This window comes from Miniopterus natalensis, chromosome 4 (genome assembly GCF_054644295.1).
Source record: "Miniopterus natalensis isolate mMinNat1 chromosome 4, mMinNat1.hap1, whole genome shotgun sequence".
NCBI classification, from domain to species: domain Eukaryota; kingdom Metazoa; phylum Chordata; class Mammalia; order Chiroptera; family Miniopteridae; genus Miniopterus; species Miniopterus natalensis.
In genome coordinates, this window is record NC_142084.1 from 60344464 (window position 1) to 60371932 (window position 27469).

The following is a 27469-nucleotide window of genomic DNA, read 5'->3' on the forward strand; positions in this document are numbered from 1 at the left end:
CAGTCTTTCAGAAAAGTTACAAGAGTAGTAAAAGATTTCCTTTATATCCTTCTCTTAGTTTCTGCAGATTTTAACATTTTACCTTTTTTAACCAAATTATAACATTTGCCTTATCTTAATTCCCCCCTCTCCACACACACACACCCACACACAATATCCTTCCATACATATAAAGAAAATGGGTGCATATATTAAAAATATATAAACATATATATGCATATTCAATTACATATGCATTTTTTACAAATTGAATCTTACTATATATAGAGACACAAAAATGCAGTGCCCTCTCTTTAATGAGTACATGCCATTTTGTTTATGGATGTACTATAATGTGTTTAACCAGTCTTAATTAGTGTTTAGGTTGTAAAAAGAACATCATTGCTTGATGGAGTATTTAATTAGTAGGATATACTCCTAGTGGTGATATTCTAGGACCAAAAGGGTATATATACATACAATATTGCCAAGTTGTGCAGAGAGAATCTGAAACACTTTTTAGTTTTATTCCTGCACTTTTGGCATTTGTTATATGCCACGCCAAGGCCTTATCAAGCTAATATAATGCTCAATTATAGGTAAGTATTTCTGTTAACTAGTCAATGCAAACATTCTCTCCTTTCAAGATATTTCTCTCACCTACTTCCAAGTAATTACAGACTGTAGACATTATAACTGCTAATTGAAGGAATTAGGAGTTTTCCCTCCCTAAGAAAAGCAACTATGATTGATAACTTAAGGAGTGTTTCATTACTGAAAGTGCAGTCAATCCCGAATTTTAGAATTTATAATGAAAGAGCGCTGCTCCCTGACCTTCAGAGCTCTACTCACATGTGGTAGCTCTGTGCTCTGGGGTAACAGCCAATAGACTGCCTAGCCCACCCTTGCATCTGTCTGTCAGGCTTGTAGACTGAGAACCCAGTGACTTAATTCAGGAGTTTAGATCCAAATAGGGTCTAGTAAGTTTTGGTAGACTAGTTTGGAAACCCAGTGCCCAGTTAGCACTTTCGTTAGAAAACTTTTTGTTTGACTCCAGATGGAGCATGCCCTGGTTAAGACACACTAGCTAAGTAAAGTGTCTTTCCTAAAGTAAGCCATACCCAGAATATTCTATTTGATTTAGGATAGTGGTTCCTAACACCAACTTCACAGTGGAATTACTTGGGAGATTTTTTAAAAAACACCAGCACCTGCCTCCCAGAAATTAAGATTTGGTTAGTCTTAGGTGGAGCTGGGGCATAATTAGGTGATTCTAATACGTGATCAGGTTTCAGAGCAACTGATTTAGAAGTTTAAGAGCCCCAATGGGACAGGGAGCCCATTATAATTTGCAGCACACCTGGGATATGATTTAATATTGGCTAAATAAAATTATGAAAAATAACACTTGGCTAAGTATAGGAACCTATTTTTTAAATGATTGAGGTGAAGGTTGTTTTTTCTTTTTTGAAAATTCTTTTGAAGAAGGCAAAAGTATAGGGCAGAACTGGAATTGCATTGAACTCTATTGAGGAAAGTAGCTATTTTTATTAAGAGTCAATAAACTTTCTGTTTGGGCCAGATAGTAAATATTTTAGACTGTGTGGGCCACATCTCTATAGCTTGTTCTTCCTTGTTTTGCTTTTTCAACCTGCTGAAATGTAAAAATAATTCTTAGCTTGAGGGCTGTCTAAAAAGAGGGCTGGATTTGGCATATGGGCCATGTTTTTTGCCAACCCCAAATTATTTGTCACTTGTTCTTCCCCATAAAACACTTTTGGTAATGAAGTTATCTAACCACTTTTTATTTTTGTTTTGTCTTAGTTAACTCATCTGCTTACACTATTTACATGGGAAAGGATAAATATGAAAGTAAGTTTTCAAAAGCATTTGATTTTGAAATTTCCATAAGGTAAGCGTTAATTGCCTTTTCTCCCTATGGTATGTTGGATATGAAGTTTCAACTGCTACTAACTAACCCATTATAAAGAACTCCAAGGGATTAACTTTCCTAAAATTTAGTTATATTAGGTAATATTTGAGCTAGTTGGACCACCTGTTGCTCATTTGAAACTTTACGAAGAGTTTTGTGGTATTTGATTTAGGTTGATATGAATTTGAGGTTAACCTTTGCTAGTTTAAATCAAATAAAAATAATCTGTGACTTAAACTTGGAAAAGATAATTTTCTACATATTTTTACCACATTTAAGATTAGTGGAATCATATCTATTGGTTTTCTGAGGCTGAAGATGGCTTTTTTAAAAAACTTTATATTGGTGACACTATTACAGATGTCCCCATTTTCTACTCCTTTGCCCATCTCCACCCAGCCCCCGCCCCCTGAAGATGGCTCTTAAGTCATGAAATGTTAACAGTTTTTATCTAACTTTGTTGACCATATTTTTCAGAATGAAATACATTATTTCATACTGCACACAATCATATAGCATTAAATGCTGTACACATTCATGTAATTAAAACAGAAATGTACAAAAAATACCCATATCCTTTGCTTTGCCCTCTATTTTCAGTTTTATTTCATGTTTTAACAGCTAGTCTCAAATAAATAAATAAATAAATAAATAAATAAATAAATAAATAAATAAATAAATAAATAAAGTCTCACTAATGAATTTGAACTACATTTTAAAAGAAACTGCCTGAGGGTGTAACCTTTTTCACTGCAGTAGTGAGGAGGGAGATGAAAGTGAAGTTTAGCTTTCTTGATTTAGAGAGCAGTGAGTTGAAAGCACTGACCCTCAGGGTGTGGAATGCTGAAGTGAGGGAGGAAAGAATGGCAACAAGAGCTCTTGGAGAAAATGCCAGAATTTCTCTTCTTTAAGCTTGTAAAACACAGCTGCCTATCTCTTGGGGTAGTGTAATGTTTTGGGAAAGACAGCTCTTAAATCAGGCCAACTTGGGTTAAAATTCGAGATCTGTAGCAAATTAGCTATATTTACTTAACATCTTTGAATGTCAGATTTGTTAGATGTAAGAAGATCAAGGGATGGTATCTACCTTGCAGAGTTACGAAGGTTAATGAAAGCACCTGGGTAAAGTGTCTGGGCACTCAGTAAGTAGTAGTAACCATCACTGGAACTTCTTTAGCTCCCCAAAGCTGCCTCCTCTACTGGGAACACTCCAGGGCTGATGACTCTGCCTAAGTAGCCTGAGAGCTGGCTAATTCACTACAGTCACCTTTCTTTAACCTTCAGGTATTGCTTTTTGTTTCTTTTTCTAAAACTACCAGTATCTGTTCTAGGTGCAGTTTGAAAATGTCAGCAGTTTAAACTTGATCCTTTAAAAGAGGCAAGTATAACATTCTTCAGTATGAGACATTTGACATTAGTGAAATAAATAAGGCCAAAAATTAAAAGCTGTCAAAGAATAATGATGTCATTGTATAGTTAGTATATGTATATTTACTTATATTTAAAATATGACATGCATGTAATATATAGCAGCATATATGATATACAATGTGATAGGTAATTGTTATATAAGTGTAGTTATAAATCATATCTATAGGAACAGTTTAAAACCTTGCTATACCACTGCTTGCTGTAAAAGCAGAATCAGGATAAGCAAGGCTATCACATCCTAGCCAAGAGGAAAAAACAACAGAATAATGTAACTCACTTATAAACAGTTTTCCCTTACAATGAATTTATGACATTGACTCTGGGTGTGACTTAAGGGAGAAACTTTGCATTACAGTCAAACCTTGGTCCTCGAATGTGTCCCATCTCGAACAGTTCGATTCTTGACCAAAGTCGTTCAAGGAAAAATGTCTTGGTTGTCAAACAAAACTTCAGTTCTCAACCCAACAACCCTTTCATGCTGATGATACCTATATGGTCAGTCATGTGCCTCTCAGGTGACAAAGGAGAAAGTGCGCAAGTATGAATCAGTTCACTATTAAACCAAGTCTCATTAACATCTCAGGAAATTGTGCTGTAAATATTTTTCGTGTTTTTTGCTTTTGTTGCTGGAATGGATTAATTCAGTTTCCATTATTTCTAATGGGGGAGAAATGATTCGGTTTTTGAACAAATCGCTTCTTGAACAGCCTTCTGGAATGAGTTAAGTTCAAGAACTGAGGTTCCACTGTATATCAATACTAGAGTTTTATATTTCTCCTAGTAACCCGTCAATTGTCATAGGTAATTTGTATTTTTCTCATAACATTCTCCTGATGAATGTAGCTGTAGGGGGGATGCTACCTTCCTATATTACATTGAACAGTAAGGCACAGTTATAAGAGCCATGGTTATATATCTACAGTAAATGTGGATCCAAACCTGACCAAATCTGCTTTTCTTTCTACCACATAAAGTGTGCGAACCCAAGACTGAGGTTACTGTGAAGCACCTAAAGCAGAGCTGCTATGTGCGGTTGTGCAGGCTTTTCATTGTGCAGCTCTGGGTGGCGGTGGGTGGTGGTGGGTGGAGTATTTCTTACAATGAAGAGCTACCTTGATTCTGGTTCACACTGATAGGCTACCAGTGGTGCTGACTAACCTGAAGCAGCTGTACCAGTGATGTTCCCAGCCTGTTTCTTACTCCTTCCATTTTAGTTTACTATTTGCTGGGTCTATTTGTGCCAGCCTCTGAGTATCCAAAGAGGAAGATTTAGTCTGTGTTTTCACAGTATTCGGGTGGAGACACACACTAAAACAAATATGGGTCGGTTTTGCTGTGAAACTCAAATTGCTTTAAAAAAATAAAGTCTATAAAAAAAGTATAGGCAAGATACATTAATAGCAAATACTGTAGAGGTGGAGGGGGCAGAGAGTAAATGTGATTTAAGGAAAGCTGAGAAGGCTTCATGGAGGAGTAGATTAGAATGGGCTAGATTGTAGAATCCTTTGTTGTTTTCTTTTTGTATGTGGAATCCTTTAAATGTCCTTTGGAGGAATTTATAACTAGAAATATAAATCTAGACGTAGAATTTATGTCTACATACATAAATTTAGATTCTATCTAGAGTCCACTGGAGTGGTGTTTTGTTGTCATTAAATATATGTTGGAAAAATCTATGTATAGAACGCTTTTTCCCCAAGAACTCTTAGAGTCATTTGGAGGTATCAGCTTTCCTAGTCTACTTGGTAAGAAAGGTATAACTTTTTATTTATATATTTTTTAAAGAAGTTGCAGCACAGAACAGCAGTAAAAGCATAGGGTCAAATTTCTTTTTTTAATTTTTATTTATCTTTATTTATTTATTTATTTATCCCTCACCCGAGATATTTTTTCCATTGAGTTTCTTAGAGAGAGTGGAAGGGAAGGAGGGAGGGGGGAGCAAGAGAGAGAGAGAGAAACACACATTGATGTGAGACACATTGATTGGACACATGCCCTGACTGGGGCTGGGATCCAGCCTTGACCCTGTGGTGTGTGGGCCAATGTTCTAACCACTGAGCAACACTGGCCAGGGTTATAATTTTTAATATTATTTTTATTTTTAGAGAGAGAGAAACATCTATTGATCAGCTACTTCCAACACACCCCCTACTGGGGACAGAGCCCACAACCTGGGCACGTGCCCTGACCCAGAATTGAACCGGTGACCTCCTGGTGCATGGGATGATGTTCAACTAACTGAGCCACACTGGCCAGGGCTATAAATGAATTTTTAATTGAATTATTTACTTTAACTAAAAAACTTTCAGTTGTGTTCCTTTTATAAGCCAGCAGGTGTCACCAGGGAGCCAAACATTGCCTGAGGAAGAGGTTTTTAGATTTCCCTTTATTTGTTCTGATTACCTGTTGGCTATTTGCTCAGCTTCCCGCTTAAGCTAGTAGAAGGCCCTTCAGAAAACTCAGTATCTGCAGTTGCTGAGAGTACCGTCATCCAAGGTTCATCATCCTTTCACTTTTCTGTGAAATAAATACTCCATTTTACTTTCTTGGGTGCATTTTAAATCATCATATATGAATTATTTTGTTTACCTTATAGTTTTTAACTTTGTATCTAATACTATAATGCTTCTTGTATTAAACACAATTAGTTACTAATTATTCATATGGCTATTAGAAGCACAGGGTGGGGCAGAAGTAGGTTTACAGTTGTGAGTACGAGAAACAGTTTGTTCTTGTATTTTTGTATTATTTTCCATACAGACAATTGTAAACCTACTTTTGCCCCACTTTTTATACATAAATACAACCTTTCTGTGGTGATATATATTATTAGCCTTAAAAACGTGCATAAATTTTGAATACTCACCTTTTAGAAATACACCTTAAGGAAATAATCAGGAATATGGACATTTATTTAGAAATAATTATTGAAACAATCCAGATGTCAACAATAGTAAGCTCATCCATATGATAGAATTAAGTTGTCATTGTTTCCAAAGAACTGTTTTTCTTTTTTATTAAAAAAATTTTTTTATTGATTGAAAGAGAGGGGAAGGGGGGAGGGAGGAAAGGGGGGGGGAGAGAGAGAGAGAAACGTCGATTTGTTGTTCCACTTATGCATTTATTGGTTGATTCTTGTACGTGTCCTCACTGGAGATTGAACCGCAGTCCTGGCGTATGGGGACAGTGCTCTAACCAGCTGAGTTAGTTACCTGGCCAGAGCCAAAAATCTTTTAAAATCTTATTTTATTTTTACCTAACATACATTGTTTAAAGTTTTAAATAGTAACAGAATGCTTGTAATAAAAAAACATCAGTTCCTAACTCATCCTTTCCAGTACCCATGTTCTAACCCCCAGTGACGTTACTTTTGGTGTTTTGCTATTCTATTTTATTTTTACTTTCAAAATTTTAGATGAATTTTTATACTTCTGGTGTTTGTGTTATTTCCTAATTTTCTGCAGTTTTATAATTGAGAGGTGTTTTTGTGTTTTTTTAAAGAAGTAAAATGGAATCCATTGGTTTTAAAATTTTAACAAAACCATTTTAGCATACCAATATTATTACAGTGAACGAGTTTTCTAAGACATGTAGCTTCTCAGCTGCTCCGATTTGTCAGTTTTATTATCTTCAAATAGAAATATCTTTGAACTTTACATTATAAGTATTACTATAGAAAATTACAACAATTATCATTGTCCAGTTGTAAAAACTATTTTTACGGAATTTTCAAGCATCAAAACCTCTCTGAATTACTCTTTTCTTCTTTAAGGGAAGGGGAAAATGTTGTGGAAAGGATTGATATTTCTCCCTTTCCAATTATCTGTGAACTCTGACATATCTTCATTTGACGATTTTTTACCTTTTCTTTGTTCTCTTATCTCCCTGTAGATGAGGATCTAATAAAGTATGGCTGGCCTGAAGATATTTGGTAAGTAACAATTATTTTGGTCGTGATCATTATTTACTTTCTTAGACCTGGCCAACCACCTGACTCGAGGAAGGAAGAGGGGGGGAGGGGAGGGAGGGGACAATGATGTGAGAGAGAAACATCTATCAGTTTCCTCCTATACACCCCTAGACTGGAGAATGAATCTGAAATCTAGTATGTACCCTGACTGGGAATCGAACCCACAACCCTTTGGTGTATGGGATGACACTCTAACCAGTTGGGCCACCCAGCCAGGGCAGACCACTCTTCTTGGTTGGATACGTGAGGGCTTCAAAGAAGCATTGAAGAAAATAGACACAAGCTTCTATGTGGGTAGAATATATAGAGCATCTGATCAGCTCCAGCTTTCAAGAAAACACAGACTGGGTTCCCTTTGTCTTCTTAACTCCCTCATGAGTTTAGCCCTGTATTGATCCAGCCTCTACCCCCTCTTTCTAAAATAATTTATGGAAATTTAAATAATAATACACACTTTCTTAGACTCCCTTCACGATAATTTATTGTGCTGCTCACAAAACCTAGTCCAAAAAATAACAAAGTAAATAAAGGGAAAAAGACCCCTTCATTTTAGGTGAATTCTGTTCTTTTTCTCACTGCCTTACACACCACGTGGGTTTTTCTGCCACTCAGATCCAGAACCTTTCAGGGCTGCGTGGACTCCTGGTGCTTCGTTTTTCTTTCTCTTTTGTTTTTTTTATATATATCTTTATTGATTTCAGAGAGAGGAAAGGAGAGGGAGAGAGAGAGAGACAGAAACATCAATGATGAGAGAATCATTGATCAAGCCCACAACCTGGGCATGTGCCCTGACCAGGAATCGAACCCCGATCACCTGGATCCTAGGTTGACGCTCAACCACTGAGCCACACCCGGCCAGGCTCTTTCTCTTTCTTGTAACACTCTCAGACTCAGTTTGCTTACTTTTTCTATCTTCAGCTTCCACCACTCATTCTGACCCTTGTGATGTCTCTCTCCTGGAGCCTAATTCTGCCTATAGAGTGGGATATGGTCTGTACAGCTCCTAACACCCGTAACAAGTACTTTTCCTAAAGATAAGCTCTTGGATCTTGTTGCTTTAATGATAGTAATAATCACCATTATTGAGCATTTAACTGTTTGCCATATACTGTTATGTTTTTACCTCCATTAATACATTTAACCTCATATTAACCCTGTGAAACAGTTACCGATGTGCCCATTTTTCAGAGGAGGAAACTAAGGCTAAGAGAAACTGAACAGATCTGCTCTGGTTGTTGCTGGCCTCCAGCTAGCTGTAGTTGTAAGTCACTGCTTCTCTCTCCCTCTGAGCTGCTACTCTTGGCTTCAGGTAACTTTTTTCTTCCCTCAAGCTGTGGTTATGGCTCTCTGTGGACCTCTTTTCTCCAACTGTGGGCCCACGTCCTTCACTTAATTCCTTATAGTGACAGAGTTTAGGCTGCCACTTTTCAGACGTGTTGATTGATTTTCAGTGAGATATACAGCATTGAACATTTAATAGGGAAAATATTACAGAGACTAACTGAAGCTACCCCTGGACTCTGCTTACTTCTTCTATGCCCAGATCTGTCTGCAGGCACTGCTAATGGGCACCCCCTCTCCTGTTCCAGCCTATCCCATTGTGAAGGGGCTAATTCATGACCCCAATGGACATACTTTCTTCTCGTTCTTCCTTCTCTAAAGTCCACATGCCAGGAACCAAGAGACACTAGAAACTTGAGGAATTTTAAAGTCTTTTTTATTTTCCCCCTGTCCCAGTGCTGTGGGCCATGTTCTGAACTCAAATATGTCATCAAGGTGGACAGTGCTTGGCACTGCCTTACCTCAGGTGGACAGTTTGCACTGCTGAGGGCTTCCTATGACCCTAGACTATAAGCCCCATGAGGATAATGATCTGTTTTGTTTAGTACTATATTCCCAGTACCTAGCATAGGACCTGGCACATAGGTGTTCAGTAACTACTTGTTGACTTCTTAATTGACTAGCTCTCCGCCTGTCTAGAAATAATCTCTACTGGACATTTCTTCAAAATGAGAACTGCACCTGTTTAAGTTATCTTTTGTAAATTTTTAACATACCAGGCTTGAGGCAGAGATATCTGCATAGAAAAGATTATATATTCAAATGTACCATGAAAGTCAATTTACCACAGTCTATTATCTGACATTTAAGAAAAAAAATAGCCCTGGCTGGTTTTCTCAGTGGTTAGAGCATTGGCCCTCAGAGTGAAGGGTCCCGGGTTCGATTCCAGCCAAGGGCATGTACCTTGGTTGCAAGCTCGATCCCCCGCCCCAGTTGGGATGACTGCAGGAGGCAACCAGTCAGTGTCTTTCTCTCACATCGATGTTTCTCTCCCTCCCCGCCCCCTTCTCTGAAAAGCAACGGAAAAAAATATCCTCAGGTGAGGATTTAAAAAAAAAAAAAAAATTAAGTGGAAGAGAAATTTCCAGTTTACAACGTATACCCCGTATACTCTGACTTGGTTTTTCATTTCATTAACATTGATTATTTCCTGGAATACCACTTAACCACAGTGGTGTCTACCAATACCTACACACCCTTTACCCTTTTTGACACTCTTTAATAGTCTTGAGATTAAGGACTATTGTTGAAAGTGATTGACTTACTTTCAGAAGCTATTTAAGGTCTATGTGAGCTGAAAGAGCCCTAAATTTAAGACCTCTTCTGGTGCATAAACTGTCAATCCTGGAAACATTCCTGAGTGTGCTAAGAAGGATGCAGTGGGTGACATTCCAGGGCAGGTTTCCTGGTTCACTTCACTCTGGTGCTTTACCTCTAAATGTCAACATCTGAGTTTATACCAGGAAACCTTCTGAGGTGCCTTTAAGGAGAGGATTTTCCTAGGACTAAATGAGAACGGAATTAAATTAATCTTTAAACAAAGGAAAATAGAAATAGTGTGCGTTAATAACCTCCTTAATGAGTAGTATTTCTAGAGATCTCACTTGAAGGAGTTAAACGACGCAGCTTCTGGGGCCCTGCATTTCTTCATTCTCAGGTCATTGATTCTCATGTATTGAAGTTTGCAGTCTCTGCACTTGGTAAAGGTAATAGTGATTAAGCAGGGAGAGGAAGATAGAAGAGGGAACTAGTGGGCAGAATTTAAACTTTGAGTAAGCATATTGGGATGCTTGGAAGTTTTTTAAGGAAACTTGCTCAAGATAATTTATTTACAGAGCTCGCTTTTTTGTTTGCTTTACATTTCAACCAAAGACCCATGCTTTTATGCATCCCCCTGCCCTTTAGGTAGAGGTGTACCCATGAGCATGAAGTTGATGGGTAGCGTCAGTGATACTCCCGTGTGTGTTTTAGTACTTTGATTACTTATGTATGAATCTATTAAATATATATTGAATTATTTGTGTATTTTGTTTGGTAAAATTTAACATCAGAGACCTTTAAGAAAAATCAGAATACAATTGAGCTATTATGCATATATAGGAGAGCTGTTGTAAATAGAGAAGTGGCTTAAAACAAGTTGGAATGGGAGAAGCTACTTCTCAGTTGAGCTTGCTTATTAATGGAGCATTTTCCTAAGATCCTGAGAGGAGGTAATAAGATATATAATTTCTAGATTGGCAAAAAAAAAAAAAAATCAAACACATTTTCTGGAGGGAGAATGCCAAGCTGAGATGATAATCTGTAGGACTCTCTTACATGGAAATGCAAATGAGTCAATGAACCAGTTGGAAAAAAATAAATCAAACTAAGATGTTATACTCATTCCTGGCTATCAATAATGGTTAAGAATAAAACCTAGCAGCATCATAGGCTGCCAAAAATGTGTAGTATTTTTCTGTATCCAAAGTGACTAGCAAGATGCTTAACCTCTTTAAAGGGACATTAGAAACAGCATAATCTTAACATTTATATAGGATCACACTGTGTGAATGTGTGACCATTTCACTTCTAAAAAATACATTTTCAATGCTAAGAAAATGTCTAGAGAAATATATAATGGTATGTACCTCCTTAGAGTTTTACTATGCATTCTTCAGTCTCTATAGGTAAGGACTGAGGAGGAGATGATTCAAGTTAACAGAATCACATAGTGACAATTGTTTATTATCGTTTGATGCTAGGATTCCAGGGGCATCTCTGGGTGTTGGAAGAAAGTCACCTTCATTTGGTGAATTGTATTTATGAAAAACTTAATATCTCAAAATGTTCAATCAGGTGAAAAAGAAAGAACATTTTAAAAGATCTAATTAAATTGGTGGATGTTAGAGCCTTACTGAAAGTTAACTTTAGGACATTGGGGTGGGAGGGCATTCTGAATGTTTTTAGGACAATGTCATAAAGGGCAATCACCGTGCTCTCCCAGGAGACATATATTAGTGCCATTGTCATATATAAGGCTGGGTGAATTCTTGGACTCTGACCCATTTTATGGTGTCTGTTTACTGTCTTCATTCCTCACATAACTCTTCCAACTCTGCCTGACTTCTCTTTGGATTGTTTTGCCATCTCTTGAAACTCAGGATGTCCCAAACCAAACCCCTCATCTTTTTCTCTAAACTGGTGCCCTCTCCCACAGTGATTCTGCAAGTCTCCCAGGCTTGCAGCATTGGAGTCTTGCTGACTACTTTCATTCTCTTCTCAACTGAAATCCTCTCCCTGTTTTCTTTAAGTCCTGTGCTTCAGTCAGGGACCCACCAAATCTCAGTTTGCCAGTGAAGCCTTTGTCACTGATAGCACTTTCTCACTTGAAATAGCACCCGTCCCAGGGCATGTAACATTTATTGTCTCTAGTACTCAGCTTGACACTTAGTCTCACACAGCTACAGAACTTTCCATGTTTATCTTATCTCTCCCAGTTGATTGTAAGCCCTGCGGAAGCAGTGACTGTATTTTATGCTCCCCATGGTGCTTATCATGTGGCAGGCACTAAGTTAATACTTTCTGGATTGGAATGCTTTAAATGCAAGTGACCCAAGGAGATGGTTGTCTTGTACCGTCTTGCTAAAAGTGGTTTTCATTCTTTGTAGGTTTCATGTGGACAAACTCTCTTCAGCTCATGTATACCTTCGATTACATAAGGTAACTGGATTTCAACATGGATTCATAACTTTTTCTTTAGTGATAAGCATCATATCTTGTCCTCTGTTCTTTTTTCTGCAATCAAACTGCTTAAAGTACTAAATATGTAAAAAAGTCTGAAAATTAGCAAACAAAGAGATGTTTTTCCCCTCCCAGAAAATCACTAAGGCAAATTCTGGTGATTTCTGAGGCTTGGATATAGTGCCTATTTCCCAGCTACAAGCACTGCTTTTCCTGCCAGTTCAGGTGTGTGCTCTGTCACCTCTGCTTTCTCTCCCTTTCATTTCAGTTGACACTACTGGACTTTCTATCTTTGCCAGTGGAGATCATGCTGTGGTTTCTTTTTTGCTCAGGCTCATGTGATTTTCCTGTGTTACCAAGGGCAGATGTTCCCAGTTATCAAGGGCTTTGGGAGGTTTAAAACAGCATTATAGTAGTAAAGGGAAAAGATTTAATGTTCCCTAGTAACATAAAACCACTATTTTTCCAATCTGTCTTTACATCCATATGTTATATTTTATATAGTCGAGTCATAGGGTATATATACCTGTTACGTGTATTGCTCTGTAAAATGTTTTATTTTGGAATGATTTTAGATTTACAGAAAACTTGCAAAAAGTGCAGAGTTTCCATATACCACACACCCAGTTTCCCTCATTGTTAACATTTTACACTACCATGGTAGATTTGTCAGAACTTAGAAGCCAACATTGGTACATTTATATTAACTAAACTGCAGACTCTATTTTGATTCCATCAGTTTTTCCATTAACGTTCTTTTTCTGTTCCAGGATCCAGTCCAGGGTCCCACATTGCCTTTAGTTGTCGTGTCTGCCTAGTCTTTGGTCTGTGACAGTTTCTCACTCTTCCCATTTCTCATGTCCTTGGCAGTTTGAGAAGTATGGTCAAGTATTTTATATTGGGCTTATCTGATGTTTTTGTCATGAATAGACTGGAGTTATGGGTTTGGAGGGAAGAATAGCACAGAGGTCCTCTCACCTGACAGCTAGGAAATGTATGTATTTATCCTAACCCATGTATACACTTCTATGTATCAGTTGTTTCTGTATCTCTCCATTTGTATCCACATTTAGCTAAACACGAGCTCATACTAATGTCTCTGTCAAATCCATTACTACATGGGCCATTCTAGCCTTTCTTCCTTGCTTATTGTTAAGTTCCTTCTCAGACAGTGAGAAGCCTGGCTTCCACCATCCACCATTTATTTGCTTGCTTATTTGACTCCAATATATGTGTAAGTGGTTTCAGATTTGTTAACCCATATTCCCATACGAAACAACTTTATCAACTAAAGTACAGTGTTTATGTGCAATTGTTTTCAGTTTTTGCCTTACAGTTTCGAGTCAAAACAGTTTTCCAGTTACTTATAAGCTCCTCCCACCCCAACCCCCTTCAGTGATGTTGTGTCATACACTTGTAATACAATTAGATTTTTTTGTCTCAGTCCACATTCCAACCTGGCATCCCCTGGTTGATTGTTTTTTTGTTTTTTTTTTAAATATATCTGTTGATATCAGAGAGAGGAAGGGAGAGGGAGGGAGGGAGAGAGAGAGAGACACATCAGTGATGAGAGAGTTGTCATTGATAGGCTGCCTCCTGCACATTCCTGACTGGGGATGGAGCCTGCAACCTGGTCATGTGCCCTGACTGGGAATCGAACCCAATCTCCTGGATCCTAGGTTGATGCTCAACCACTGAGCCATGCCTGGCTGGGTGATTGTATTACTTTTTAAGCAACAGCTTATAAAGCTTTTCATGTTACTGAATTTTTTTATTTTTTTATTTTTTGGCTGACTGCTTTGAGTTGGCAATATGCCACAATTAATATGAAACCTTCTATGTCAAAATTTAGATTGTTTACAGTTTTCAGCATTATGACTCCAACAAGAAATATCTTTTTTTTGGAGAGAGAGAAGAAGGGCGAGAGAGAGAGAAACATCGATCGATTGCCTTCCATACTCGGCCACCTTGTTGGAGGATTGAACTTGAAACCTGAGTATGTGCTCTGACCAGGAATCGAACCTGCCACCTTTCGTTTTACAGGCTGACACACCAACCAACTGAGCCACATTGGCAGGGCAAGATATATCTTTTTATGAACTACTTTCAGTTTTTCTTTTGAAATATTTTTTAGAGTAATTATTAGAAATAGAATTATTGGGCCAAAGATATAAACAGTTTGGTAACTCCTTTTATGCCAGATTGCCCTCTGAAAGTATTGTGCTAATTTTAAATGCTATCACATAAATATAGGTTTTCCAGATACTTTTGGGAATTTTATAACTTTTTTAAAAAAAAAAAGCAACCTTTTTGATCATTTTAGTAAATACATGATGCTATTTCATTATGGTTATAATACTCATTTCTTAATTTGTTTGCAAGGTTAAGCATTGTGCTGCATCTTTACTTACACTTTTGTTTTTGAGAACTATTGTAAAGGAAAAATGGAGGATTGTGAACTCCGTGTTGAAACAAAATTATGAATTCTCCTCTGCCACTTCTTGCCATTTTGGAACTATTTTAAGTTTAGAAAAAATAGAGTGTGGTGTTACCAAGTTTCCTTTTGGTTCACATTAAAGTTTTTTCTTTGGATTCTGCTATGTTAGAAAATGGAAATAATGGTGGTTGTCCCAAGTTCACATTACCACCAGTTTTTACTTGAATAGAAGTTTTAATCTTATTTTCTTTTGGAAGCACATATTGTACTCAATAAAAATATGTGCTCTTTAAGGAACTCTTACCTGGTTGACCTCCTGCAGTAAGTATATGGCATGGAGCCCTTGTACCTAGTAGGTACCAAGCAAGTGTTGGATATGTAATAGGACTAAGTGGTTCAGAACCCAGACTCTGGGTTTGAATACGGGCTCTGCTGCTTGCTTTGTGACTGAACAAATTACTTAACTGTGCCCATTTTGTCTTCTGTAAAAGACAGCTAACAGTACCTATTTTATTGAGTCATTGTGAGGATTAAATGAGCTTGTCTATCTGAAGCACTTAGAATAATACCTGGCATATGCTAAGCACTATGTGTTAATTTTATTTTTTTTACTGAATTCAGTTGAATTCTACCCAAACCTTGAAGACCATAGATATTCAACTGTGCTCTTTCCTAGGCTTCTTTTATTTTTAAAAACTCATAGATAAATCTCACTTATCTAGAGGTTTCTTATTGTATTAACATAGATGGCACAAAGCCTACAGTTAAAATCTGACCTTTACATCTTGAGAGTACCTTAGACTCTCCACTCAGTTTGTTTACTCTGACTTTATGCATAATGCTAAGCTGAGTGAGGTTTTTTGGGTTTTTTTCCTGCTCATATTATATTAGAAGTTGCAAATCAGGAAGCTAAGATTGCTCCAGGAATGGTGACAGCCACAGGTAGTAAGAAGGGATATTGGGACATAGCCTGACATCAAGGCCAAGGAACTAGTATTTCCACAAGAACTCAGTAAGCACCATACTCTGGGGCCAATTCTTAGAGCATGGTTCTAGTTCTGGGTTTATCTATCAGTTCTGTCACTTAACTAGCTATGTGGGACCTTGGCCCAGTTACTTAACCTCACTAAGCTTCCTTTTCTTCATTGGTAAAATGAGGATAATACTATCCATTTCATATGGCTATTTACACAGTACCTGGCATGTGGTGGGTACTCAGAAACTAGTAGTTACTGTTTTGTTTTTTAATTATTCACTTTGGTTTATTTAGCATAGGGTCAATCAGCTCCTGTGTATTGTAGAAGCCCCTGAAGGCATCATTATAACTATATTATAGCCTAGTATAGTGGTTGATATTTATAATGATGACATTATGTAATCAAGATGTTAAATTCAGAATCCTCTATGTGGTCAGGGAATTGCACAGGATGAGATACATCATTAAAATAGTGACAAACTTAAATCACTTGGTTTGGAGTCAAAATTTATATATTTGAGAGATTCCCATTTAAAACATTTAATATAAAGAAAAAATGTAGAAACATAATGGAATACACTTAATTTATCTCAAATATTTATGTAGGTAGAACATTTCACTCCCAGGCATAAGTGCGTCTGTAATACCATGCGTTGTATGAGCCAATACAGAGTTGATTTCCATTTGCTCTTGCCTCTGAAATATTTTTCTTCTTCTGAAATGGCTTTGCTTATTCAGCTTTGACTTTGATACAGTATCTGTAGAGAAAAGAATCAATATTATTTCTCCTTTATAGTGGGTGGTTTTATTTAACACACCAAGAGCTTGCTTCCTGATTAAGGCTGAGGATAGATGACCTACTAGATGTGTGAGATCCAAAACTATAAGATGTCTCTTTGAGAGGAAGGTCATAGGGACCTCAGCTAAGAAGACTTCCAGTTATCAAAAATAGACACCACTTCCCACAAGGTTTCTAGAAGTAAGAATGAGAAGAGAAATTACTCAGACATAATTACAGTTAATTTTTTTGTAATTTTCTTTCATGCCCTGTGTTTGTATTTTTTACTTATCAGTTTAAATAAATAATCCTGTAACATTCATTTTTCAGTGTTCTGAAATACAATTGAAGAGCCCCTGCTTTTTCTTTTTTCTTTTTTAGAATGTTTTTATTGATTTCAGAGAGAGGAAGGGAGAGAGAGAGAGAGAAGCATCGATGATGAGAGAGGAACAGCTGTCAGCTGCCTCCTACACACCCCTTTACTGGGGAACGAGCCCGCAACCCGGGCATGTGCCCTGACCGGGAATCAGACCATGACCTCCAGGTTCATGGGTGATGTTCAACCAACTGAGCCTCACTGGCCAGGCAAAGAGCCCCTGCTTTTAACAAAACCATGCCTGGTAAGGGCAAAACTCAATGAGTGCTCTAGTATCAATCAGTAAGAAAGCAGTGGACCATTTGGTTTATTTTTGTGTTTCAGGGGGAGAACATAGAAGACATTCCAAAGGAAGTATTGATGGATTGTGCCCATCTTGTGAAGGCCAATAGCATTCAAGGTCAGTTTTCCTAGAGGTGCTTTCAGAATTAGCAATGATTTCTCTGTGTGAGATGGATTATGTTTTAGAGAACATGTTCCTGACTTTGGCTTGAATCTAAGGACTACCATGTAATATGCCTTTGCCCTGTTTTCTTTAAGATGGCAGTTCTTCTACCCATCAAAGAACTAAAAACTAATTTCCCCACCTGTCTAATGTTTATGGCCCTATCTCAACTCTTTAACTTTGTTTTTCTTATCTTGCATAGTAGGTTGTCTGTACCTGCCTACCCTTAAGGATATTTGTAGAGAGAGTTTTTGAAATCAGGCTGTGTTAATAACTAAGCAAGAAATGTGTCTGATGGCTTTATTTTTATGTTGCTTGATGGCTTTATTTCCACTCTTTGTCATTAGATACTAGAACTCAAGTCTCCAAGTCACTCTTTCCTTCTTCCCTTGTCCCTTTGTTCTCCTGGTAAATTATGAAGGTATCAAGTCAATTGATCTTTTTCTCCCAGAGAATCTTATTTAATTGGTCTGGGGTAATCCAGTGAGTATTAGTATGCTTGCCGTGCTCTCCAGGTGACGCTCATGTGCAGAGAGGGTTGAGAACAATTGGTGTTAAGTGTTTTAGGCAATACTGGGCTTGGTCCTTGTCTATTTCTACTGTGCAAGATTTAATCTGTCAATAGTAGTATAGGTTAAGAAGGACAATTATTGAGGTGGAGGTGGGAGTTAAAAAGGGGAGCCAGGAGACGGTGTTCTGCTAAGAATGTTTGAGTTAGTAGATTGGATTTTAAATATAGGACATAGACCTAGATAGGGTAGAGGTAAGTTTGTTTTGATATGAAGTTGGAGGAAGATCCAGAGGGTTGGAAAGAAATAAGGTTAGAAGATAAGCATGGGGCAGACACATAGCCAGTAGAAGGTACCAGGAGTTGGTGATTACAGAGCAGGAGCTGGGGACTGTACCCCCTTCCCCATCACTTAGACTGCGTTTTCTGAGTCTAATTCAGCAGCTTTAATGAGTCAGGTACATAGCCAAAGAACGTGGAAGTCTTGTCTTACAGAGCCACTGGTTTTCAACTCCATAAATCATTAAATTGCAGTTAGTTTTAGAACATTCCATTTTCATGAGTAGAACAGTTTCTAAGATTTCCAGTTAAGATCTTCAGTTACTGACCTAAAAATAATATAAACTAAAACTATTATTCTCTTATTTGTTGCAACCTCTTTCACAGGTTCTTGTCTCATTTCCATGCCCCTGACTAGCAGATGTGACTTTATTAAAAGGGCTTTAGACTTTTTATTCTTGGCCCAGTCTCTTTTTTTAAACCTCTGTATAGATTACTGGTTTTAGAGAAAACAATTGGAGAGAGGAGTCGTGACACAGAATTACTTTTCTCTCTTCAGCCTTTCACAGTGACAGTTCACTTAACAGAAAAAGGAGATGGGCCTAACTGAGAGTCTCACTCTTGTGAGTAAATAGCAGAGGATGCTGAGGAGTGAAGATTTTCTTTGCTGTGAGATTTGCTAAGTACTCCCCATTTGTGTAGTTAAAATGTTTTCCTTCGTGGTTGACCACCTTCAGCACTCAGAATCAAGGGAGTTGGGGTTAAACTTGTTTGTCTTCATAGAATCTGGTCAGCCTGTTTTCATCTTAAACTTTCTAAAGGTTTAGACACTTTTCATGACACCCCCACCTTGTCTATTCAGTTAAGTCCAAACTTAAGCTGGCATTTAAGCATCTTTGATATGACTACAGAATTCCTTTTCCCTTCACATATTTCATGCTCCAGCCAAACCAAATATTTGGTGTTTTTCTACCTTTGCTTATGCAGTCATGTGTCACTTAGTGATGGGGATATGTTCTGAGAAATGCGTCATTAGGTGATTTTGTCATTGTACAAACATCATACAGTGAACTTACACAAACCTAGGTGGTATAGCCTGTTACACATGTAGCCTGTTCTCCTAGGCTACAACCTGTATGACATGTTAATGTGAATAGTATAGGAAATTGTAAGTATTTGTGTATCTAAACATAGAAAAGGTACAGTAAAAAATGTGGTATAAAAGATAAAAAATGGTACACATGTATAGAGCACTTACCATGAATGGAGCTCTCACGACTGGAAGTTGCTCTGAGTGAATCATCGCATGAGTGTATGTGAAGGCCTAGAATATTACTGTACACTATTGTAGCTTTTATAAATACTATACTACACTTATAGTATTTATAAATACTAATAACACTATGCTTATTTAAAAAAATTTTTCTTCAGTGTAACCTTATCTTACTGTAACTTTTTTACTTTATTTTTATTTTTTTATTTATTGTTGAAAGTTTTACATATGTCCCCTTCCCCCCATTAAACCCCCCCACTCTCCTCCTGCCCCCAACTTTTTTACTTTAAAAATTTTTAACTTTTTGACTCTTTGTAATAACAGCTTAAAACATACATTGTACAGCTGTACAAAAATATTTTCTTCCTCTATAACCTTATCTATAAGCTTTTTTCTAGTTTTAATTTGTTAAAATATTTTTTTTTTACTTTTTTATTAAAAACTAAGATACAAACAAACACATTAGCTGAGGCCTCCGCAGGGTCAGGATCATCACTCTCACTGTCTTCCACCTCCACGGCTTGTCCCACTGGAAGGCCGTCAGGGGCGATAGCACACATGGAGCTGCCATCTCCCATGACAACACTGCCTCTCCTGGAACACCTCCTGAAGGACCTGCCTGAGGCTCTTCAGGAGGTGTCACTCTTTTCAGAAATAGGTCCGCAGTGGTTTCCTTGGTTTGTTTTTTGTTTGGGTTTTTTCATCAGATTTTCTTGTAAGCAAATAATGCACCATAAATATTCTTCTGTATTAATGAAAACCTTTCGGTGTGCGGGGGTCCATGTTTTCTAACTTTTCAAGGATCTTGTTGAGGTCTGCAGAAGCTTCTGCTAAACCCTCCTTCACAGTGAATTTTCTTGGGGATTCTTCTTTTTTCTTACCCTGAAGCTTCCTGTTCTCTGGCCTCTTCTTCGGCTGTGTGTTCCTGTTCAGTCCCAGTAACTCCTCACTGGCCAGTTACTCAGGAAGCAGCTCGGGGAGCGCCTCGGTGTGTCATTGTCCGCGCTGTGTGCAAGCTGGTCGCCATCACAGCCACAGCCGCCCAGTTTTGCATCCTCCTCTTCCTTTGCACATCCTTGGCAGTCTCGGATGAACCTCCTGAGATGCCGTTCACACATCACTAGGCAATAGAAAATTTTCAGCTCCATGACAGTCTTACGGGACAGTCATCATATGCAGTTTGTTGTTGACCGAGACATCGTTATGTGGCGCATGAGTGTGTGGTTCCCTCTGCTCTCCGTTTTGTCCCTGTCAGTCATCACAAGTCCACGTCCAAGCTAAGGTTCAAGTCCACATAGTAGTAGTAGTAATAGCTAACACTGAATGTTAATTATGCCTGACACTGTGGTAAAAACTTTACAAATTATTTTATTTATCAGCCCTTCTGAGTTAGATATTATTATTGTCATTTTATAGATGGGGTAGCAGAGCTTAAAGAGAATTAAGGAACTTACCCAAGGTATCAGAGCTCTGATGTGATAGAGGCTGCATTTGAAGTCAGTCTGACTTTGAAGTCTTCTGTCTTACCCACTAAACTATATTAACCTCTCTCATGGAGCCTTTCACTTCCTCCAGCTTTGAGTGACCACTGCCCTCTCTGTACCTTAGCATTTTACCTGTACCTTTCCAAAATTTGATGAGTTCTACTTTTAATTGAAGTTATTTATTTACTTATCTGCCCCCCTTTAGTTCTTGGAAGGCATTGTCTAATCCATGTTTGTATCCCTCTTGTTCACTGGAGATTTTTTAAAAACTTAATTTTTAAGAAAAACTCCAACCTACCAAAAAGTTGCAAGAAAAACACAGCTCTCATATATGCTTCACTTAGATTGAGCAATTTTTATTTATTTGCTTTCTCTCTGTAATACACTTCTGATGAACTTTTTTAGCTGAATAATATGAAAGGAAATTGTAGACACCATAACCCCATCATTTATGTCCTGAGAACAAGGACATTTTCTTAAGTGACTGCATTACAATAATCAAGGAAATTTAACGTAGATCAAATATTCTAATAAACGTCTGTATGTAAGTTTTCCCAGTGTTCCAGTACTGTCCCTTCATAGCATTGTTTCTGATCCAGGATCATGTGTTATATTTACCTGTCATGTCTCTCTAGTCTCCTTTTATCTGGAGACACTTCCTTGTCTTTCACAACACTGATGCTTCCAGAGTGAAGACCAGTTGTAGAATATCCCATGATTTGGATTGGTCCGGTGCTTCTTCTTGAATAGGATCACATTACGAATTGTCAGGCAGTAATACTTCATAAGCGAAGTAGGGTGATAGTCACCAGATTTCTCCAACACACGTGGTGATTTAATAAACTGAAATATATTGCCATCTAATTTTGAAGGCCTTAAAGAGTGTTGGACCACCCATTAAACTGTGATTCTTCGAGTTGCCTGGGAGGCTATCGGTGTAGAGGGGAAATGGGAGTTGAAGGTGGTGAGAGGGGAAGAGAAGCAGTAAACGGTATCTGGCATCCCTTTCATCCAGAGCATCTCTGCTTTGATTACTTTGATATGTTCCTTTGGTAAAAATGGTTCTACTGCTAAAAAGAAAAACAAAGAACAAAAATTTTACTACTCTGGTCCAGTTACCTCATGTTTCAGATGAGATTCCGAGAGCATTGTGGACTTTCCCAAGGTGGCACAGCTGGTTTGTGGTAGGGCCAGGATAGAGTGCAGGCCTCTTGAATCCCAGGCCATGGCTTTTTGCTTTATCTTGCTGCGTAACCTTTATTGGATCAAGGACTCCTCCCAGAATCTGAACAAATCTGTTTAGACCTTTTCCCTTTAAAAGCCGCATATAATAAGTTTTGCGTTCAACTTTAGAGAGTTTCAGAAGTCCCTGGAGCAAACCTATGGACCCCTGCTTGCTTCTGTCATACTTTTGCTTAAATCGTGTTTGTTAGCTTTACCATTTGCCAATTGAGGGTGGTTTTTTAAAAAAAGTATTTTGTGGTTTGAAACACGCAATACCTTGTTCATTCTAAGCTTTTTTCCTTTGTTGGATTGTGGTAATTTGCCAGTGGGTAAGGGAGCACTTTGCTCAGTGTCGTCCTGCCTGCATGTTGAAGATAGTCTCTCTTGGCAGGCTGCAAGATGAACAACGTTAATGTGGTATACACACCGTGGTCTAACCTGAAGAAAACGGCTGACATGGATGTGGGACAGATAGGCTTTCACAGGCAGAAGGATGTAAGTGTCCGCACTGAGGGGGCGGAGCCCTACGAGTGGAGTGTCATCTTTTCTGTCTAACATCTTTGTTGAGGGCTCAGCATACTGTATGTTTTCTAAAGGGAATCAAGCTGGGTTGCTAAGCCCCTGGAAAGCCTCTTCCCTGTTCTGGGGAGAAAATCATATAATAAAGATTCAGTGTTTTTTCCCATATCCCTCAAAGGTGAAAATCGTGACAGTGGAGAAGAAAGTGAATGAGATCTTGAACAGATTAGAAAAAACCAAACTGGAGCGGTTCCCAGACCTAGCAGCAGAGAAGGAATGCAGAGACCGAGAGGAGAGGAATGAGAAAAAAGCCCAAATTCAGGAAATGAAAAAGAGAGAGAAGGAAGAGATGAAGAAGAAGAGGGAAATGGACGAACTTAGGTATGTTGGAGCTATAGCATTGGTATTGACCTTGAAGATTCTTTACTGTGTTTTATATGAGTTAGAAAAAGACATTTATACTCATGTGTTGGTCAAATGGGTTACCCTTTTATAGGGGCAGGATATGAGAGTGTATGAAATAAAATAGCTAATTTTATTCTCGGGATAAACCATAATAAGTTATCCTCAAAGTTTTGTTTATAAACATCTTCAGGAAAAGAAAAAATGCTATATTGAGTGTTTAACATTGACTAGCTATGATATTTGAATAAAGTTGTCTTTGCTCTAAAGACCAGTGCTAATAAGTCTTAAAAGTTGTTTTTAAAACCTCTTTTTTACATTTTATATATTTATTTTACATTTTGAAAGTCCAAAGTAATTAATGTAGTGAGGTCTGCTCCAAAACACTGCATTTTTTTTCTTTTTTATTGAAGTGACATTGGTTAATAAAATTAAGTAGTTTTCAGTTGTATGATTCTATAATACATCATCTGTATATTGCATTGTGTGTTCACCCCAAGTCAAGCCTCCTTCCATCATCACTTACCCCCCCATGTCCTCTTTTACCTCTCCCCACCTTCCCTTTCTCTGTGGTAATCACCATACTGTTGTCTGTGTCTATAATTTTTTTTTCTCAAAACACTGCATTTTTTTAATATTTTAATGCTTTTATTGAATTTTAGAGAGAGAAACATCCATCAGTTGCCTCCTATATGCACCTTGACCAGGGGTCTAACCCACAACCTGGGTAATTGCCCAGACCAGAAATCGAACCAGCAGCCTTTTGGTGCATGGGATGACCCTCCAACCAACTGAGCCACACTGGCCAGGGCATCAAAACACTACATTTAAAAATAATAAATAGTAACTAAAATATAATTCAGATCCTGAAATTCTAGTGTATAAGGCCATACGCATACTTGACTATATTAATTTTCTATTGCTACTGTAACAAATTACCACAAACTTAGTGTCTTAAAACAGCATAGATATATTATTTTATAGTTCTTTATGTTAGAAGTTTGATGTAGTTCTCACTGGGCTATAATTCAGGCATCCGCTGGACTGTGTTCCTTTCTGAAACTCCAGGGGGGAATCTGTTTTCTTTTCTAGCTCTTAGAGGCTGCCCACATTTCTTGGCTTGTGACCCCCTTCCATCTGCAAAGCCAGCAACATCGCATCTCTCTGACCTTTCTTCCACAGTCATAGCCCCCTCTTTAATCACAGCTTCTTTGCTTTCAAGTTCTAGTATGATGACTTTGGGCCCACTCAGATAATCCATGGTAATCTCTCATCTAAGATCCTTAACTTAATCACATCTGCAGAGAAGATATGAAGTAACATATTTATGACCGGGGTCTAACCCACAACCTGGGTAATTAGCATGTGAACGTCTTGGGGTAGTATCATTATTCTGTCTCCCACACTGAATCTATAGATGTATAGTACTATACCTGAAGAGCCCATAATTTTTCTTCGTGAAAAGAAGGAAGTTGATTCTGTGACTTTTGTCACAGAATTCCTAGATTTTCCCCACAGTTGTCCATAGATATTATGTGTTAAATATACCAAAAAGAAGAAGAAAAAGTGTTGATGTTATTCCTTTGGGAATGTGTAGTATCAAAGTGAGCTCTCTTGCCATGTCCTGACCCAGTTGCCTTGAACATCTGGATTATTAGAAAGGTTGTCAGAATTCTGTGGTATGATCAAGTAGTGGAACTTACTAGTTATCCACACATATTCCTGTTGGGGATTCTGCTAAAACAGAATGAGGGACTACATTTAAAATATAATATTCAAACGGAGAACTCCCAAAATGTTATCCTGAGTTATATTTGCTAATGTGGGACAGACTAATACTAGATTTAAACATTTGATACGATCTAGAATTATAAGTCTGCTTCTGTTAGTAGTGAAAGAAAAATGATCAGCTCATCAGTTCTGTGGAAGTTTGAGTGGTGTGGGATTTAGAGTAGTTTATTCTTTTTTGTTTTTAGTTCGGCATGGGGAAAAAATTGAAAACATGTCTTTTTGTGCCCTTTACAAATCTGAAATAATTTTGTCTGGATACATAATATTGTATGTTAGAAATATAGTGTCATTTAATTTTCTCATAATATTTAATAAGAAAGAATACCTAACATTTTTGGACACTTGTCATCTGCCAAACACTGTACTGTGCTTTACTGCATTATCTCATTTAATGCTAACCATAGCCATATGAGGTAGATAATTTTTGCACTTTGTAGATGAGGAAACTGAGACTAAGAAGCAGTTAAGTAACTTGCCTAAACTCATGTAGCTAGTCTTAGTCTGATTCTCAATTTTACATACACTATTACCATACTCTGCAGCCCTCTGTTTAGTCTATTCAATGTTAAAGTATTTATTCCATATATATCAATCAAGTAATACATAGATGCCATAATTTACCTTAAATTACATTACATTTTTGTTTCATATTAAGCTGTATACAGCTAAAATTTAGGGAATTTTGTATGTTTGATTTCACTATTTTAAAAAGTTACAAGCATTTAAACAGAAGAATCCATTTGCTAAAACACAGTTTTCATATCTTCTGGACTTACTTTATAGTGTCAACAATATATAAAATACTCATGTAAACAATTCTCATTATTCAATAAAATTTTGGATTCAAAAGTTTAATCATTCCCATTTTCTAAGCTGTCTCTAGTCATTTGTAGTTGTTCCACTTGTTTCTTCAGACATAAATTTTTATATTGCTCTGGTACATGTACATAAAAAGGAAAATGTAAGTGGAATAAACTAGAAGTCACTCTCCTAGTCCATGTTTTTCCTCATAATTTTATCCCTGCTGCTTGCCTCCCTCCCTCCCTTCCTTTGTTTATTTATTTTTGTTAATCCTCACTAGATTTTAAAGAGAGAGGAAGGGAGAGGGGAAGAGAGAGAAAAAGCGGTGTAAGAGGGACACGTTGATTGGTTGCCACCCGCACACGCCTCGACCAGGGCCAGGGATCAAACCTGCAACCTAGGTATGTGCCCTTGCAGAAGCTGCAAGGGGCTGATGATTAGAGATGCTTTGTTAGGGGAAATGAGACCACAAACTTACATCATTTGTTTTCTGAGTGGTGTGGGCAACTGGACTTTCAACAGTCGGCTGACTCTGGTCAAGCAAGTGGGGTTGTGAGATGAGAATGATGGTAATATATGATCAGGTATTTCTCAACGTCCTAGTTTCAGCCCAGGCATGTTGAACAAAAAGTTTTGTTGGTCACACAGTTACAGTACAGGGAACGTTATTTATTGACAACGCAAAGAGTATGATTTATCAAACAGTACAAACAGCACAAGGGGGGCTGCTTGCTCTGCAGGTGGTTTAGAAGCCCAGAAGGGCAAAGTTATGCTTTGTAAGCAGCTTCAGAGCTCAAGCTGCAAAAATCTAAATATTGGGCCACGGGTTATGATATTAAAGCTCTTATAAGTCCTCAGTGGTTACATCCAATGGTATAGTCCAGTGAAAGCTTACCTGGCTCTATTTTAACTTTGTATTCTCTTATTTAGTTTTTGTGGGACTGTAGCAAACATCAAAGTCAAGCTCACCATGTGAATGTTGAAATAAACAAGAGTCAGGGAAATGTAGTTAATAGAGGATAAGTGAGTAACAGGTCAGAAAAGACAAAAGGTAAGAACTGTGGCAACCTGAGATAGGGATATTTAAAGTACGCATCTGGGAGATCAGAATTGGAACCTAAGGCTCAGGTGATTGAAGTCAGAAGTACAAGACCCAGGTAAAATGGCAAGTCACACAGGTAACATGCATCATCAGTTTGAACATTGACATGAACTTGATTTGGCGGCAGAGACTACTTCAGCAAGGAGGTTAATATGTGAAATGTAAAAGGTTATAGTTGATAAATGGCAAAGCAGGAATTCAAACTCAAGTCTGTCATTCCGAAGTCCATACTGCTGCAATACCATGCTGCTTGTAAGTCAAAGAATGAACAAGTTGGCAAGGCCCAAGTCAAGGTTATACCTAGGGAAATAAAAAGAATAAAAGGTTTGGTTCAGTCCAAAATTTCATGTTGTCAGTGTTAAGGAGCCCTTGGAGGTTTCTTGAGATATAAGGAAGAAGTAGACTTGTAAGGATGATGAGTTTAGTGGCAACATGTAGAAAGAGATAATGGTGAGACCTTGATTAAAAGGATGATATAGCCTGATGTGGAAATGACTCCTTTAATTGTACCTCTTTTTCTCTCTGACGCACTACTACTGCTGCCTTCTATAAATAATGCTGTGTGCCATCACTCTTCCTTTTAATGATAAGCTCTTTCAAAGAAGCACTTAGATGCATCCTGGTGTCCCCTTATATGTGACCGAGTGCTTTGCATATACAGTGAGTGATTAGTCAATATATTATGAATGAATAAGTAACT

General features: G+C 37.8%; 1 protein-coding gene across 2 annotated transcripts in view; it reads left to right on the top strand.

The window, feature by feature from the left end:
* CCDC25 (coiled-coil domain containing 25) overlaps positions 1 to 27469 on the top strand; it is a 37706-nt gene that overhangs the window by 2465 nt on the left and 7772 nt on the right. Inside the window, exons 2-7 of one of the 2 annotated variants that reach the window (XM_016213865.2) lie at positions 1804 to 1851; positions 7235 to 7274; positions 12302 to 12353; positions 17266 to 17341; positions 22546 to 22649; positions 22852 to 23054. In XM_016213865.2, coding sequence (XP_016069351.1) covers positions 1804 to 1851; positions 7235 to 7274; positions 12302 to 12353; positions 17266 to 17341; positions 22546 to 22649; positions 22852 to 23054 — 523 coding nt within the window. The remainder of the gene's footprint in view (positions 1 to 1803; positions 1852 to 7234; positions 7275 to 12301; positions 12354 to 17265; positions 17342 to 22545; positions 22650 to 22851; positions 23055 to 27469) is intronic. The other variant, XM_016213866.2, reaches the window with a different exon arrangement.